This window comes from Bubalus bubalis, chromosome 11, assembly GCF_019923935.1.
Source record: "Bubalus bubalis isolate 160015118507 breed Murrah chromosome 11, NDDB_SH_1, whole genome shotgun sequence".
In the NCBI taxonomy this organism is placed as follows: Eukaryota; Metazoa; Chordata; class Mammalia; order Artiodactyla; family Bovidae; genus Bubalus; species Bubalus bubalis.
In genome coordinates, this window is record NC_059167.1 from 94,124,648 (window position 1) to 94,142,500 (window position 17,853).

Consider the following 17,853-nt stretch of genomic DNA (forward strand, 5'->3'; position numbering starts at 1 on the left):
AGGAATCACACACATAGATGTGAACCCATCAGCTTAATAAGCTGGATTACCAGCTAGCAACCCAGCTAGCAAAAAGCAGGATTAAAGGATGTAGCTTTGATATACAACCACAGTGGGTTTCCTAATTTTCACCCTGAGTTATGTAGACCTATTCACTGAATTGCTGGTACAGCTGGTCATTCACAAGCTTCCCACTCTGCTGTAAGTTTACCTCAAAAGTAAGAGCAAACCAGACTGTTCCCTTGCTGTGCTGCGCTGTGCTGTACTTAGTCGCTCAGTCATGTCCGACTCTTTGTGATTGCGTGGACTGTAGCCGGCCAGGCTCCTTTGTCCATGGGATTCTCCAGGCAAGAATATTGGAGTGGGTTGCCATGCCCTCCTTGTTCCCTTGCTATGAACATACAAATCTTAGAGAACCCAGAATGGTCTGATCTGAGCATACTCAATGAGGTCTTTAAACTTATTTATTACTCAGTGGGACAGAGAGGCCAAGAATATTTCTGTAGTAGAAGTTCCTTCCAGAGAAGGCAATGGAGCCTGGTAGACTGCAGTCCTTAGGGTTGCTAAGAGTCGGACACGACTGAGCGACTTCACTTTCACTTTTCACTTTCATGCATTGGAGAAGGAAATGGCAACCCACTCCAGTGTCCTTGCCTGGAGAATCCCGGGGACGGCGAAGCCTGGTGGGCTGCCGTCTATGGGGTCACAAAGAGTCGGACACGACTGAAGCGACTTAGCAGCAGCAGCAGAAGTTCCTTCACAGGTATTTGAGCTCAGAGAGATGTAGTTTCCCACCAATTTAAGTCACACAGAATTTTTTGTATTCTAATACTTAAAAACTTGATGTGGTTTAACTTTGTGATTTGGGGGAGGTGAAAGCTTATCAAAGATTTTACCTTTGCAAATAACTGGAAACTAAAGATTTTTCCATCTTTATCCTATTTGTGAGACGTTTATATTAGAATTGTGGTAAATACATGTGCTTCTGCTCAGTCGCTCAGTCGTGTCCGACTCTTTGCGACCCCATGAATCGCAGCACACCAGGCCTCCCTGTCCATCACCAACTCCCGGAGTTCACTCAGACTCACGTGTTACTTAGTCAAGGGAAAAATTTTTTGATGCTAGAGTAGATCATGAAAGAGTCAGCAGCATAAATATCTATGGTTCCTGAAAATGCTTTGACGTTGCCTTCAGCTTCTCTTACAAGTTTCTGTCTACAAACTTCTCTAATTTTCTTCAAGTAATTCTAGCATCAAGGTAAGTAAAAGTCTATTTTAAATGAAAATTTTGTTATTTTTTATTTTTGTCTGGTTTCTGATATTAGCATTTTTCAACCTTATTATAAAAACTATATACTATTTTAGTTGCATTATGATTAGAAAGTACTTGTGGATTTGGTGGAAAGGGACTTCTGCATTGTCATAATAATACTCTGTTTTTATTTTTCCAGGACTTTATGGTTATGTAAATATTGAATACAAGAAAGTTTATGTTTAGGTTGATGGCTTATCTTTTTTTATGTCCTTTAAGGTTATATTTGAATCTGTAGCACCTTTGATTTAATTAAAATAAATTCTCCTGAATAAGAACTATTAAATAAGCACTTAAGTGATTGCCATAGGAATTATTGCAGTAATACTTTATTTTACACAAATCTTTGTGAACTTTTGCTGTACTTTCAGCCCACAGTTGGCAAGAATGAGAATACTTTACTGAGCTATCCAAAGGAAGGTATTTACAGGAACTGATTCCTATAAATTGAAATAAGCATTACAGAATTCTCAGTGGACTGATAATTTGGACCCTGTAGCATTCCATCATATTGCAGACTGTGAGCCCTTCAAAGACAGGAACTTAGCTCATTGATCTTTACTTTCAGGATTAAGCATATAAATATATAAAATTAATGCTTAATGTATAGTTAAAGCTTACTGAAGATTTCTAGAATAAGTAAATCATTGTTCAGTTCAGTTCTGTCGCTCAGTCGTGTCTGACTCTTTGCGACCCCATGGACCGCAGCACACCAGGCGTCACTGTCCATCATCAACTCCCAGAGTCTACCCACACGCATGTCCATCGAGTTGGTGATGCCATCCAACCATCTCATCCTCTGTCATCCCCTTCTCCTGCCCTCAATCTTTCCCAGCATCAAGGTCTTTTCAAATGAGTCAGCTCTTTGCATCAGGTGGCCAAAGTATTGAAGTTTCAGCTTCAACATCAGTCCTTCCAATGAACACCCAGGACTGATCTCCTTTAGGATGGACTGGTTGGATCTCCTTGCAGTCCAAGGAACTCTCAAGAGTCTTCTCCAACACCACAGTTCAAAAGCATCAATTCTTCAGTGCTCAGCTTTCTTCACAGTCCAACTCTTGAAAAACCATAGCCTTGACTAGACGGACCTTTGTTGGCAAAGTAATACCTCTGTTTTTCAATATACTATATAGGTTGGTCACTTTCCATCCAAGGAGTAAGCATCTTTTAATTTCATGGCTCCAGTCACTATCTGCAGTGATTTGGGAGCCCAGAAAAATAGTCAGCCACTATTTCCACTGTTTCCCCATCTATTTCCCATGAAGTGATGGGACCAGATGCCATGATCTTAGTTTTCTGAATGTTGAGCTTTAAGACAACTTTTTCACTCTCCACCTTCACTTTCATCAAGAGGCTTTTTAGTTCCTCTTCACTTTCTGCCATAAGGGTGGTGTCATCTGCATATCTGAGGTTATTGATATTTCTCCCGGCAGTCTTGATTCCAGCTTATGCTTCTTCCAGCCCAGAGTTTCTCATGATGTACTCTGCATAGAAGTTAAATAAGCAGGGTGACAATATACAGCCTTGACGTACTCCTTTTCCTATTTGGAACTAGTCTGTTGTTCCATGTCCATTTCGAACTGTTGCTTCCTGACCTGCATATAGGTTTCTCAAGAGGCAGGTCAGGTGGTCTGGTGTTCTCATTTCTTTAAGAATTTTCCAGTTTATTGTGATCCACACAGTCAAAGGCTTTAGTATAGTCAATAAAGCAGAAATAGATGTTTTTCTGGAACTCTCTTGCTTTTTCCATGATCCAGCGGATGTTGGCAATTTGATCTCTGGTTCCTCTGCCTTTTCTAAAACCAGCTTGAACATCTGGAAGTTCACGGTTCATGTATTGCTGAAGCCTGGCTTGGAGAATTTTGCGTGTGAGATGGGTACAATTGTGCGGTAGTTTGAGCATTCTTTGACATTGCCCTTCTTTGGGATTGGAATGAAAACTGAGCTTTTCCAGTCCTGTGGCTACTGCTGAGTTTTCCAAATTTGCTGGCATATTGAGTGCAACATTTTCACAGCATCATCATTCAGGATTTGAAATCGCTCACCTGGAATTTCATCACCTCCACTAGCTTTGTTCATAGTGATGCTTTCTAAGGCCCACTTGACTTCACATTCCAGGATGTCTGGCTCTAGGTGAGTGATCACACCATTGTGACTATATGTTTGCTTATCCACACTGCTTGAGAACAGTGCTTTCTTGATTTTATTATAAGTCAGCCACTGTGACTTTTATTATAAGTCAGCCACTGTACAAATTATTATTTTTTTTGCCTTTTAAAAAATTTTTATTTATTTTTTAATTGAAGGATAATTGCTTCACAGAATTTTGTTCTCTGTCAAACCTCAGCATGTATCACCCATAGGTGTACATATATCCCCTCCCTCCTGAATCTCCCTCCCATCTCCCACCCTGTCCCACCCCTCTAGGTTGATACAGAACCTCTGTTTGAGTTTCCTGAGCCATACAGCAAGTTCCCATTGGCCGTCTATTTTACATATGGTAATGTAAGTTTCCATGTCACTTTTTCCATACATTTCACCCTCTCCTCCCCTGTCTCCATGTCCATAAGTCTTTCTCTGGGTCTGTTTCTCCATTTCTTCCCTGTAAATAAATTACTCAGTACCATTTTTCTAGATTTCATAAGTGAAAGTGAAGTCACTCAGTCATGTCCGACTCTTTGTGACCCCCATGGACTGTAACCTACCAGGCTCCTCTGTCCATGGAATTTTTCAGGCAGGAGTACTGGGGTGGGTTGCCATTTCCTTCTCCAGGGGATCTTCCCGACCCGGGGATTGAACCTGGGTCTCCCGCATTGCAGGAAGACGCTTTACCATCTGAGCATATATATGGATTAGAATATGATATTTATCTTTCTCTTTCTGACATACTTCGCTCTGTATAATCTAACCTCATTAGAACTGACTCAAATGCGTTCCTTTTTATGGTTGAGTAATATTCCACTGTGTATACGTACCACAGCTGCTTTATCCATTCATCTGTCGATGGACATCTAGGTTGCTTCCATGTCCTAGCTATTGTAAACAGTGCTGCAGTGAACAATGGGATACATGTGTCTTTTTCAATTTTGGTTTTCTCAACGTATATGCCTAGGAGTGGGATTGCTGGGTCATATGGTGGTTTTATTCCTAGTTTTTTAAGGAATCTCCATACCATCTTCCATAATGGCTGTATCAGTTTACATTCCCACCAACAGTGCAAGAGCATTCCCTTTTCTCCACACCCTCTTCAGCGTTTGTTTGTAGACTTTTTGATGATGGCCATTCTGACTGGTGTGAGGTGATATCTCATTGTAGTTTTGATTTGCATTTCTCTAATAGTGAGCAATCTTGAGCATCTTTTCAAATTATTTTTCTTGATAGTATTTGTATCATGGTTGCCTTCTACTCTACAAAATATAGATGATTGTTTTTTTTTGCCATGTAGTGAATGGATGGTAAAGAGTAGGGAAAAGCTATAATTTAGTTCATTAGTTCAGTTCAGTTCAGTCGCTCAGTCGTGTCCGACTCTTTGTGACCCCATGAATCGCAGTACGCCAGGCCTCCCTGTCCATCACCAACTCCCGGAGTTCACTCAGACTCACGTCCATCAAGTCAGTGATGCCATCCAGCCATCTCATCCTCTGTCGTCCCCTTCTCCTCCTGCCCCCAATCCCTCCCAGCATCAGAGTCTTTTCCAATGAGTCAACTCTTCGCATGACGTGGCCAAGTACTGGAGTTTCAGCTTTAGCATCATTCCCTCCAAAGAAATCCCAGGGCTGATTTCCTTCAGAATGGACTGGTTGGATCTCCTTGCAGTCCAAGGGACTCGCAAGAGTTCTCCAACACCACAGTTCAAAAGTATCAATTCTTCGGTGCTCAGCTTTCTTCACACTCCAACTCTCACATCCATAAGTGACCACTGGAAAAACCATAGCCTTAACTACATGGACCTTTGTTGGCAAAGTAATGTCTCTGCTTTTAAACATGCTATCTAGGTTGGTCATAACTTTTCTTCCAAGGAGTAAGCGTCTTTTAATTTCATGGCTGCAGTCACCATCTGCAGTGATTTTGGAGCCGAGAAAAATAAAGTCTGATACTGTTTCCACTGTTTCCCCATCTATTTACCATGAAGTGATGGGACCAGATGCCATGATCTTCATTTTCTGAATGTTGAGCTTTAGGCCAACTTTTTCACTCTCCTCTTTCACTTTCATCAAGAGGTGTTTTAGTTCCTCTTCACTTTCTGCCATAAGGGTGGTGTCATCTGCATATCTGAGGTTATTAATATTTCTGCCAGCAATCTTGATTCCAGCTTGTGCTTCCTCCAGCCCAGAGTTTCTCATGATGTACTCTGCATAGAAGTTAAATAAGCAGGGTGACAATTATACAGCCTTGACGTACTCCCTTTCGTATTTGGGACCAGTCTGTTGTTCCATGTCCATTTCGAACTGTTGCTTCCTGACCTGCATATAGGTTTCTCAAGAGGCAGGTCACGTGCTCTGGTATTCCCATCTCTTTCAGAATTTTCCAGCCCTTTTTTCATGCCAAGAAACAAGGACTATTTCTTTAGTCCTTTAAACCTGCTAGAGGTAATCAGAAATGTGTTAGACTGGAAAGTGCCATATTGGAAAGATAAATAAGTACGATAATTACTAAATTTCATTGATTCTAAAAAGCCTATTTTTGGTACTGTAACATCTCTAAAATTTGGATACATCATATAATTGGTGTCTTTCATTTATAACTAACAGCATTTTTCCTTAATAGTACATAAAATAATAGTATGTCTTACAATTGATGTCTTATATTTCTTTAGTACATTTTTAAACAATCACTGAATTTTAAGATCTTGAAATAAGAACCACATGTAATTGATTTTGGCATTTCCCTAACACATGATATGAAATCTTACTATTTTGTGTGTATCAGTAAAGAAGGATTTCTCTTAAAATCTTTAGACTTGAATGTTTGGGTTCTATTAATTTAGAGTGTTTAAAAATTTTTTTTGTACATTATTATATGGCAGTATAGCCCCTATTTTTTCTTCCATTGACTATATTAAACATTATTGGCATTTAATTACTTCTTTTATTGTTCCTTACTTCTTTTCATAGTTATAGTGTATCTTGCTGTTAGGGATTCTTAGATTGAAGTTTCATTTCTCATTTGGAGATGGCTAAGAGTGTGTGCTTGACTGATGAGGATAAACTGATTTAAGATAAGCTGATACAGTGCTGCCGGTTTTCAGTTATCCATGCTAGGAGAATGGATAATTGTCATTTGTGAATGATCTTCCTTCCCTTTATTCGTTATTTTATGGCTGGTACTGGTATGTAGCAAAGTCAAACTGGTTTGCATTTTAAAGCTTCACGTTTCCTCTTTAGAGCAGGTAATAATAAATACTGAAACGGCAAAAACAAAAAAAGAAAAGGCAATAGAATATGAGAATTGAAAAGCCTGAATAATACACAAACTGGATAATTGACCTCTGAACGATAAAAAGAAAAAAATGGGCTGTGGATTCATGCATTACTATTGAGCATTGTTTAGATTTAACTTTTGTTCACCACTGATTGAATTAAAGTTTGAGATGAGATGCTCTGTGTCTCATTTCTAAACTCTCAACCGTTCAATCATCTCTCATTGTGAAGTCATGAGATTCAGACATGATAAAGCAATAATGAGAAGTTAAAAATCAGGGCTAGAAAAAAGTATATTTTAAACCTGTACTCTTCTAAAAGGGAGAAAAGCAATTATAAGAGTTTCAAGAATCAATAGAAATTGATATTTTATACCAAAGAAATCTTAAGACCTTGAGTTCTGCCCTCCCCTTCATCATGGTACAAGTAAAAAGAAATCAATAGCCCTAGAAACATAAGCTGTTAAAGATTGACATCCAGCAGTATTTTTGATATTTAAGGCATTGCTTCGTATTCTGATTCAGACAGTCTGTGTAATTAAGCATAAGAAATTGTTTATAAAATTGTTTTCTTTTTAGTCTCCATATCTTTTATATATTTCATTTTGAAAACAGAATAAATGTTATGTATGGGTTTAAAAATAGTTCTTTGTATGGTTTCTATCTAGTTAACTAAGACATTTTAAAAGGTCCTTTCTGTTAAAAAGATAAGTAGTTCTTTATTAAAAATTACTAATGGACTCTGTCAGACTCTATTAGGCCAATTTCCCATCTCCTGGATAATCTCTTAGCTCCTGCAGTAGAAGATGTAATCAAAAGATTCTGCAGCAGGTACTGAGTATGGGAATTGTCAGAGCCAGTGAGGACAGTAGCTATATATGAGGCTTTGAAACTGAGCGTGAGAAATTTGAACTTGATGCTCAGTTTGGACTGTTAAGGGAAGTGTTACATGACTGAAGTAGGGAGATTATATGGATCTCTACAGGGTAAAATTCAATAGGACAGAGACTCTCAGGGCCAAAGTATTAATAGTTTTTGTGTCCTCAAGTATCAGTTCTCTGCTTTTCTCCCAATGGCGCGCACACAGCTCACAATGTTTACTTTAATGAAGATGTTTAAGGCATGCCCAGGTTTTTGTGAAAATACGCTGACAATCTTGCCTGGAAGTGCACATTTTCTGAACACCATAGCTGCTTGTGGAGTACCACTTATTAGTGGTTATTAACCATAACCAGATGCAGTTCATAGCTGGCTCTCAATAATACTACTTCCTTCTCTCCCATTCAGAAAAGCAAACTTTTGAATTCAAGTGAATAAAAAGTGATATTAGAAGAGCAACTTGGAATCGATTTTGATTCACTATGAGTTATTTACACACTTGTGTAGTACATTATTAACAAATTAGTTGACATGGTTACAATGTGACTGCTGTATACCACTGTGTTGGGACACTGCTTGAGAACAATGCTATATTGATTTTATTATAATTCAGCCATTGTGATGAATAATCCTGTACAGATTATTTTTCTTTCTTTTTTTTTAATTTATTTTTTTTATTATTTATTTTTTTTTAAATTTTATTTTATTTTTAAACTTTACAAAATTGTATTAGTTTTGCCAAATGTCAAAATGAATCCACCACAGGTATACATGTGTTCCCCATCCTGAACCCTCCTCCCTCCTCCCTCCCCATACCATCCCTCTGGGTCGTCCCAGTGCACTAGCCCCAAGCATCCAGTATCGTGCATTGAACCTGGACTGGCAGCTCGTTTCATACATGATATTTTACATGTTTCAGTGCCATTCTCCCAAATCTTCCCACCCTCTCCCTCTCCCACAGAGTCCATAAGACTGTTCTATACATCAGTGTCTCTTTTGCTGTCTCCTACACAGGGTTATTGATACCATCTTTCTAAATTCCATATATATGCGTTAGTATACTGTGTTTTTCTTTCTGGCTTACTTCACTCTGTATAATAGGCTCCAGTTTCATCCACCTCATTAGAACTGATTCAAATGTATTCTTTTTAATGGCTGAGTAATACTCCATTGTGTATATGTACCACAGCTTTCTTATCCATTCATCTGCCGATGGACATCTAGGTTGCTTCCATGTCCTGGCTGTTATAAACAGTGCTGCGATGAACATTGGGGTACACGTGTCTCTTTCCCTTCTGGTTTCCTCAGTGTGTATGCCCAGCAGTGGGATTGCTGGCTCATAAGGCAGTTCTATTTCCAGTTTTTTAAGGAATCTCCACACTGTTCTCCATAGTGGCTGTACTAGTTTGCATTCCCACCAACAGTGTAAGAGGGTTCCCTTTTCTCCACACCCTCTCCAGCATTTATTACTTGTAGACTTTTGGATCGCAGCCATTCTGACTGTTGTGAAATGGTACCTCATAGTGTTTTTGATTTGCATTTCTCTGATAATGAGTGATGTTGAGCATCTTTTCATGTGTTTGTTAGCCATCTGTATGTCTTCTTAGGAGAAATGTCTATTTAGTTCTTTGGCCCATTTTTTGATTGGGTCATTTATTTTTCTGGAGTTGAGCTGTAGGAGTTGCTTGTATATTCTCGAGATTAGTTGTTTGTCAGTTGCTTCAACAATTTAGAGAAGAGCTAACACCTATCCTGCTCAAACTCTTCCAGAAAATTGCAGAGGAAGGTAAACTTCCAAACTCATTCTATGAGGCCACCATCACCCTAATACCAAAACCTGACAAAGATCCCACACAAAAAAGAAAACTACAGGCCAATATCACTGATGAACATAGATGCAAAAATCCTTAACAAAATTCTAGCAATCAGAATCCAACAACACATTAAAAAGATCATACACCATGACCAAGTGGGCTTTATCCCAGGGATGCAAGGATTCTTCAATATCCGCAAATCAATCAATGTAATACACCACATTAACAAATTGAAAAATAAAAACCATATGATTATCTCAATAGATGCAGAGAAAGCCTTTGACAAAATTCAACATCCATTTATGATAAAAACTCTCCAGAAAGCAGGAATAGAAGGAACATACCTCAACATAATAAAAGCTATATATGACAAACCCACAGCAAACATTATCCTCAATGGTGAAAAATTGAAAGCATTTCCTCTAAAGTCAGGAACAAGACAAGGGTGCCCACTTTCACCATTACTATTCAACATAGTTTTGGAAGTTTTGGCCACAGCAATCAGAGCAGAAAAAGAAATAAAAGGAATCCAAATTGGAAAAGAAGAAGTAAAACTCTCACTGTTTGTAGATGACATGATCCTCTACATAGAAAACTCTAAAGACTCCACCAGAAAATTACCAGAACTAATCAATGACTATAGTAAAGTTGCAGGATATAAAATCAACACACAGAAATCCCTTGCATTCCTATACACTAATAATGAGAAAACAGAAAGAGAAATTAAGGAAACAATTCCATTCACCATGGCAACGGAAAGAATAAAATACTTAGGAATATATCTACCTAAAGAAACTAAAGACCTATATATAGAAAACTATAAAACACTGGTGAAAGAAATCAAAGAGGACACTAATAGATGGAGAAATATACCATGTTCATGGATTGGAAGAATCAATATAGTGAAAATGAGTATACTACCCAAAGCAATTTATAGATTCAATGCAATCCCTATCAAGCTACCAACGGTATTCTTCACAGAGTTAGAACAAATAATTTCACAATTTGTATGGAAATACAAAAAACCTCGAATAGCCAAAGCGATCTTGAGAAAGAAGAATGGAACTGGAGGAATCAACCTACCTGACTTCAGGCTCTACTACAAAGCCACATTTATCAAGACAGTGTGGTACTGGCACAAAGACAGAAATATAGATCAATGGAACAAAATAGAAAGCCCAGAGATAAATCCACGCACATATGGACACCTTATCTTCGACAAAGGAGGCAAGAATATACAATGGATTAAAGACAATCTCTTTAACAAGTGGTGCTGGGAAATCTGGTTAACCACTTGTAAAAGAATGAAACTAGAACACTTTCTAACACCATACACAAAAATAAACTCAAAATGGATTAAAGATCTCAACGTAAGACCAGAAACTATAAAACTTCTAGAGGAGAACATAGGCAAAACACTCTCTGACATACATCACAGCAGGATCCTCTATGACCCACCTCCCAGAATATTGGAAATAAAAGCAAAAATAAACAAATGGGACCTAATTAACCTTAAAAGCTTCTGCACAACAAAGGAAACTATTAGCAAGGTGAAAAGACAGCCTTCAGAATGGGAGAAAATAATAGCAAATGAAGCAACTGACAAACAGATTATTTTTCTTGATAGTGTTTGTATCATGGTTATCTTCTACTCTACAAAGTATAGATGGTTGGTTTTTGATCTGTAGTGAATGGATGGTAAAGAGTAGAGAAAAGCTATAATTTAGTTCATTACAATTCTTTTTTTATGCCAAGAAGCAAACTTACCTTTACCTTTTTCAAGAATATTCATTTAAAAAAAAAAAAAACAGAAACCAAACTTTCCAAACCAAAGAACATGAAAGGGAGATGGGATATTTATGTGGAAAGACCACAGAACTGAGAGGAACAAAGGAGAGATACTGGCTTTAAATATAGTAGAGTTAAAATATCTAAATACCTTTACCTAGAATATAAGGAATCTAAGGACAAGATTCCTTTGGTCTACTCCTGGGATGTCACTTCTGTCACTGTAGCTTTTCCTCAGCTTGGTTTCATGTCACTTCAGGGTTTAATCATATAATTTTAAAGGAAGGGCTTTAACGATCACTTATAGATCTCCCTTATTCTTAGTCTAGCAGTTATTATACTTCTCTGAATGGTCTTACTCATTTTTGGATTTGCTATACCTGACACAAAAATTAGAAAGTATTCTATAAAGATTTATTAAGTTGGCTTAAAGAACTTAATGTGCATTGATATTAGTAAGTCAGAATGCTATTAATAAAGTCTGATAATTCTTTTTAAAAAATTTTATTCTTATTTATTTGACTGCGTCAGGCTTTTGTTGTGGCATGCAAACTCTTAGTTCTGGCACGTGGGGTCTAGTTGCCCAACCAGGGATTGAACTCAGGGCTCCTGCATTGGGAGCAAGGAGTCTTAGCTACTCGACCACCAGGGAAGTCCCTAACGTCTGATTAGTCTTAGTAATTTTAGCACTTAAATATCATCAGTAATTTTTTGTTTTTCTTGACCTTTTTTCTCTGACCAGATTTGCATCTGCTGGTGATGATGGAACTGTAGTTGTGTGGAATGCCCAGGTGTGTATTGCTTCTATGTGGATTACGTAACACAGACATGACTCTGTTCTTGAGTATGCATTCATAAACATTACCTGGAGATGAGACTGCATACCAGTAGACTGAGCCGAATTAATGTTTGAAAAGGGCTGCTTAGGATGAATCCATTTACAGTGAGGACCAATGTTTCATAATAGAATTTTTTATTTAAGATTTTTCCTGAGAAACAAATGCTAAATTATGGAAATAAATGTCTTAATTTTAATTAAGCAAAATTTAAGTTAGCAGCTATGTACTGATTCTGAAAATGAATCAGGTGTTGATTTTTGTGAGAGACAGTTTTTTCCAAATTGACAATTTTTTCTGAATTTTTCTAAATTGTGTGACAGCATAATATTCTTCACATGTTTCACTTTAACAGTAATGTAATAAAAGGTTTATTTTTTAAAAATATTTAAGGCTTTACCAAATTTCTCTAGGTCCTCTCTCCCTAATCCTTGGATTCTCAAAGTATTCTCTTGGGAAGCATTTATCTCCTCACCCTAGTTTGGATTGTTACCTATTCTGACTCCATCAGATCCTCATTTTTCAATGGCTTTGCCTGTGATGGACACAGTTTAACATTACATTCATCACATACATCATGAAATCCTGCAACCTTGGAGAGATTTGAAATTTATGTTGCATTTTCTTTGCATTTTTGTATTTAGTACTTGGGAAGTCAGAGACTGATGGATGAAGACATTGGATGGATGGGAATAGCTGTTGATGTTAAATAGAAATAGAGTCAATACTGACTTTATGAGTGGTTGATATATTATTGGGTATCTACATCCAATTGTTACTGTTTGTTGACTTTTATTCTGCAATGTTATAAGATGGAGATAATAAATATTTGGATAATGAAGACTCCCTATATTTTCCCTGCTAAGTTACTGATATTTTATACTTAATTTACACAATTATAATCTTAAAACCAAATGGAAAGAGTATTCCTTAAAGTTGCCTATAACAATCTGCTATTTTCTATTAGAAAATAATTAAAATTATTTAAGCCTACTTTTTTAGCATCTGTTTAGATTCTATTGCTTAAATTATAAAATCTAAGTAATTTCAGATGGAATGTATGTATTTTCTAACTGGTGATTTTGCTTAATGTTGTCATTTAAGATTAAGTTATAAAATATAAAGTACTGTTAACATTTTTATTGATATTTCAGACAGGAGAAAAACTTCTGGAACTCAATGGACACACTCAAAAGATAACAGCTATTATTACATTGCCTTGTTTGGAAACTTGTGAAGAAAAAAATCAACTGATCTTGACAGCCTCTGCTGATAGAACAGTCATTGTATCCTTGAATCTAGAACCAAGTGAAACAGCTGTGGTGATCCCAGGGACCAGGACATACATAGTAGACTTGACCCTCCTGAGGCCTGTCTGTACATTCACGATTCAGCAAAAATGGTTTTGTTCTAGCCTTCATAAGACGCTTCTTGAAAGTATTAGGTGTCTGAAAAAAATTAGATTGGAAGTAGCAAGTTAAGACTTATTGTTGATGGAAACTCCATAACTAAAGCTGTTCTTCCCAGCTTTATATAAAATTACAAAAGATGGAGGAAATGAAAGAATGTAGGCTTAAAAATATTTATCATCTCAGTTTGCTTTTCAATTTAGAGAAACAAAGATGAGTTGAACCGGAGAATAATTCACATTTTCTTATACGCTTATTGTACAGCAAAAGAAACTTAATGGTCCCAACCCATAAGAACCTTCTGACAGTCTAAGTCTGGCAGAAAAGTGAATTAGCATGTGCTCAGTGTTTTATATGGAGAAGGCAATGGCACCCCACTCCAGTACTCTTGCCTGGAGAATCCCATGGACGGAGGAGCCTGGTGGGCTGCAGTCCATGGGGTCGCGAAGAGTCGGACATGACTGAGCGACTTCCCTTTCACTTTTCACCGTCATGCATTGGAGAAGGAAATGGCAACCCACTCCAGTGTTCTTGCCTGGAGAATCCCAGGGACAGGGAGCCTGGTGGGCTGCCGTCTATGGGGTCACACATAGTTGGACACGACTGAGGTGACTGAGCAGCAGCAGCAGTGTTTTATATATTTAGTATTTTAAAACAATTTAAAAATGTAAATTACCTTCCCTCCTTATACTTTGAGTTGAAAATTTAAGATATAACAGCCATAGTAAAGTTTTATAAATTGCATGTATGTGCCAGGCATTGTTTTGTTTTGCATTTATTAACCCATTTAACCCTTATAATAAGTATTTTTATTATTTTCATTTATAAATAAGAAAAGAGGGGCACAGAGAGGTTAAGTAAATGGCCCAAGTTCATGCAGCCTGTATAGGGCCAAAGGCAGTAGTCTGACTGCAGAGTCAGCGCTCTGAATCACTATGTGATACTGCTTTCATAATATATTTTTCTTAAACAAAGTTAGCCTTTTTATATTTGTATGAGGAATTTAATCTGTGAAGGCTATAGCTAATCTTTCATTGCTTTTTTTTTTTTAAGTGTCATAGAATAGCTTTAAAAAGTCTGTGCTTATCTGAGAATTCTATTTAAATAACTTCAGGTGTTAGTGAAGTTGAGTTTTGGAGTAAGCCCAAAGGTGTAGGTGTTTCTTAGGCTTCTATAGAACGAAGACATACTTTATGACACACTTTAAATAAGCTTGTCAGCCGAAGTGATTTTTAGACAGATTGCCAATAGGTGGTAGAAATTCACAAAAAGATTTAGGTGGAGATAAAATGATACACTGTGGTGATTACAGTGTTGCATAATCAGGGGCATAAAATGCACTTTAGTATGTTTAGGTCACAATAGCTTTACTACCATTGTTCTATTGAGGCACATGTTATTTTATGGACTGAAGCTATTTTTTGTTTGTTTTCAGTATCAGTATAATCTCTGCAAAAATAGAATATAAAATTCTTTTTATTAGACTGCTTCTTAAGTACTAGAATACTATTTAGCTGCTAAGTCACTTCAGTCGTGTCCGACTCTGTGCGACCCCATAGATGGCAGCCCACCAGGCTCTGCCGTCCCTGGGATTCTCCAGGCAAGAACACTGGAGTTGGTTGTCATTTCCTTCTCCAGTGCATGAAAGTGAAAAATGAAAGTGAAGTCACTCAGTCATGTCTGACTCTTCACGACCCCATGGACTGAAGCCTACCAGGCTCCTCCGTCCATGGGATTTTCCAGGCAAGAGTACTGCAGTCGGTTGCCATTGCCTTCTCCTATACTATTTAGAGATAATTGTTAAAATTACTATTACAGGACGTACATGGGTAACTGGACAATATCAGTATAAACTTTAACGGTAAATGCTAGTATAGAGTAATTTCCTTTGCTGAATGACTTTTCTTGTTAAAAATAATTTCAGGTTGCTTTGTTAGTAGTTCCATTTATTCAGATGAATTTTAAATTTACCATGCTTGGGTATTTGCTATTAACGAACTTCATTAACTAAATGCTGAGGGTAGATTTTTTTTTGTCAAATTATAATCTTAAGAGTCTATATATGTGTGTGTATATACATATTTATAAGTAAATATGTTCTCATATAAAGTGTATATCTTACCATAGGAAATGGTATGAAAAATTTGAAAATTGTTATGTTCCTTAAGTCAAACTAATCTTGGACCTTTTATGAGAGGTCTTGAAATTATTTTAAATATGGATATAGGTATTTGGTTACTGTCTTCTTTGAATTAAGATAACTAGTAAAATCATGCCAGGCATGTTGAGGGAGCTTTCAGTTAATGTTAATTAATGGATGTGATAGTTTTTAGTATGAATATTTTATGTTCAGTGTTTATTAGATTATGGTAGACTGTTTTGGAGAGTAAAAGTTAAATTTTTTATAGTTGCAATATTTAATGCTTATAAAGATTGATATTCAGGCCATTCATTCTGTTGGTATTTTCAAATGGTTTTATAGTAAAATTCACATCAAACTTATTTTAGATTATAAGCTTGCTATGCTAAGTTGATTTTTGTAATAGTATAAACACAAAGTACTTTATGCTTTGTATATTTTCTACATAAAATGTGTAATATTTGTAATTTAATTATTAGAAAAGTTATCTCATAATTTTTTGAAATTCTGCTTAGAAATTATTTCTTAACATAAATTTAGGAATGGGATTGTGATACCGGTAGACAAGTTCAGAAAGTGTCATGCTTCCAGTCTACTGTAAAGGTAAAATCTTAATCAGATACTTTATGGTAATAATCTTTTTATTTCAGAAAAAGTTATCTAATGATTTAGATGAAATTATTTTTTTAGGTTTTAAAAATTATTTCTTCTGCACATATCTATAGCTATTTCATTCTTCTAAGACTAGATTTTGGGGAGTATGCATATTAAATGCTAGAATGTTTGAATTTTAAATTAGAGCAAGAGGTGAATCTCTATAGTAAGATAAGGAAAAATGTAGTACCTAGTATGTTTCTAGTCGGAGAAGGCAGTGGCACCCCACTCCAGTACTCTTGCCTGGAAAATCCCGTGGATGGAGGAGCCTGGTAGCTGCAGTCCATGGCGTCGCGAAGAGTCGGACACGACTGAGGGACTTAGCAGCAGCAGCAGCCGCAGTGTGTTTCTAGTTGGTAATTCTAGGAAGGGATACTACTTTCCAAGTGATACGGCAGTAGCTTGTCTTTTTTTTGTTGTTCTTTGTTTTAGCTTTAAACTTGAAACACGGAGCTATTTGTGCCTCACTATCTGTTTTCTGTAAAATCATAATTTAGTAGTAGTTACTTATTTCCAGAACAAAATCTTTTGTGGCTAATTGGTGGCTGGCTACTCTAAGGTTCATTTTATAAACATACTAATTGGGGCTTATTATTGATAGAAACTCTGCTACAGGTTGGGGAAACAAACTTGGATAAGACTTGGTTACTTGCATTCCTATAGAAGAAATTACCTTAGATGGTCTCAGAAAGTGCTACTGTTTTTCAGTAATTTCAGCAGGCTTGGGGAAAGATACTAGTAAAATGAAATAGTGTTTCCTCATTTACTTTGAAGATTACTGATCTCTTGAAGGGAAAGGGTATCAACTTGTGGACATATTTTAAAACCACTGAATGCTTGAATTTCTAAACTGATAAATATTTTGTATGAATTTTACAGTGTTTAGCTGTTCTTCAGAGACTAGATGTTTGGCTCTCTGGTGGGAATGATCTGTGTGTGTGGAACCGAAAATTAGATCTTCTGTGTAAGACGAGTCACCTTTCTGATACAGGTAAAAACAAATCAAGGTACTTGTGAACCATGCTAGACAATAAAGTAAAGACACAGTGAATCTTCAAAGAGACTTTCCATGAATACAACAGTAATATAGGAGCTTTTCTTTTTAATTCCGAATATAAAATGTCATATTTTCCAATTCAGGTGAAGGGTTGTGTGAAATATATTTCCATTTCAAATTGGAAGGAAAAGATTTCCCCTGTTTTGGCTTCTTCACCCCTTCTAACAGAATTTCTCAAAAGTGAACAAGAAAACCCTTTTCTTACATGTTCCTAGACCATGTCCTAAACTGAGTTTACCTGGAAACAGATCTTTATGACTTTACAAAAGTATTTTCTTCATTTGTGGGGTCATCAGACTTTGCATAGAGTCCTAAGGATGCCCTCATTTTACAGTTGGTTTTACTAAGGAAATTTCATTCATGTGAAAATGTAAAAACAGAATTCTGTTTTCTCAGAAAAAAATCAGTTTTGACTTAACATTGGTATCAAGGAACTTAAAGAATAAAAATTTATTCAGAATAAAAATATTTAAGTATAAATGAGTAAATTTAAATGACAGTAACCTTAAAATGAACTGAACTGAACCTTAAAATCATGTGATCCAC

At 36.6% G+C, this 17,853-nt stretch overlaps 1 protein-coding gene across 6 annotated transcripts in view; it reads left to right on the forward strand.

Moving 5' to 3' along the window:
• The window catches only part of WDR41 (WD repeat domain 41), a 163,777-nt gene that overhangs the window by 123,818 nt on the left and 22,106 nt on the right, over nucleotides 1-17,853 (forward strand). For all 6 annotated transcript variants that reach the window (XM_025296374.3, XM_044925466.2, XM_006078595.4 and 3 more), the window contains 4 exons: nucleotides 11,954-12,002; nucleotides 13,202-13,333; nucleotides 16,137-16,199; nucleotides 17,130-17,241. In XM_025296374.3, coding sequence (XP_025152159.1) covers nucleotides 11,954-12,002; nucleotides 13,202-13,333; nucleotides 16,137-16,199; nucleotides 17,130-17,241 — 356 coding nt within the window. The remainder of the gene's footprint in view (nucleotides 1-11,953; nucleotides 12,003-13,201; nucleotides 13,334-16,136; nucleotides 16,200-17,129; nucleotides 17,242-17,853) is intronic.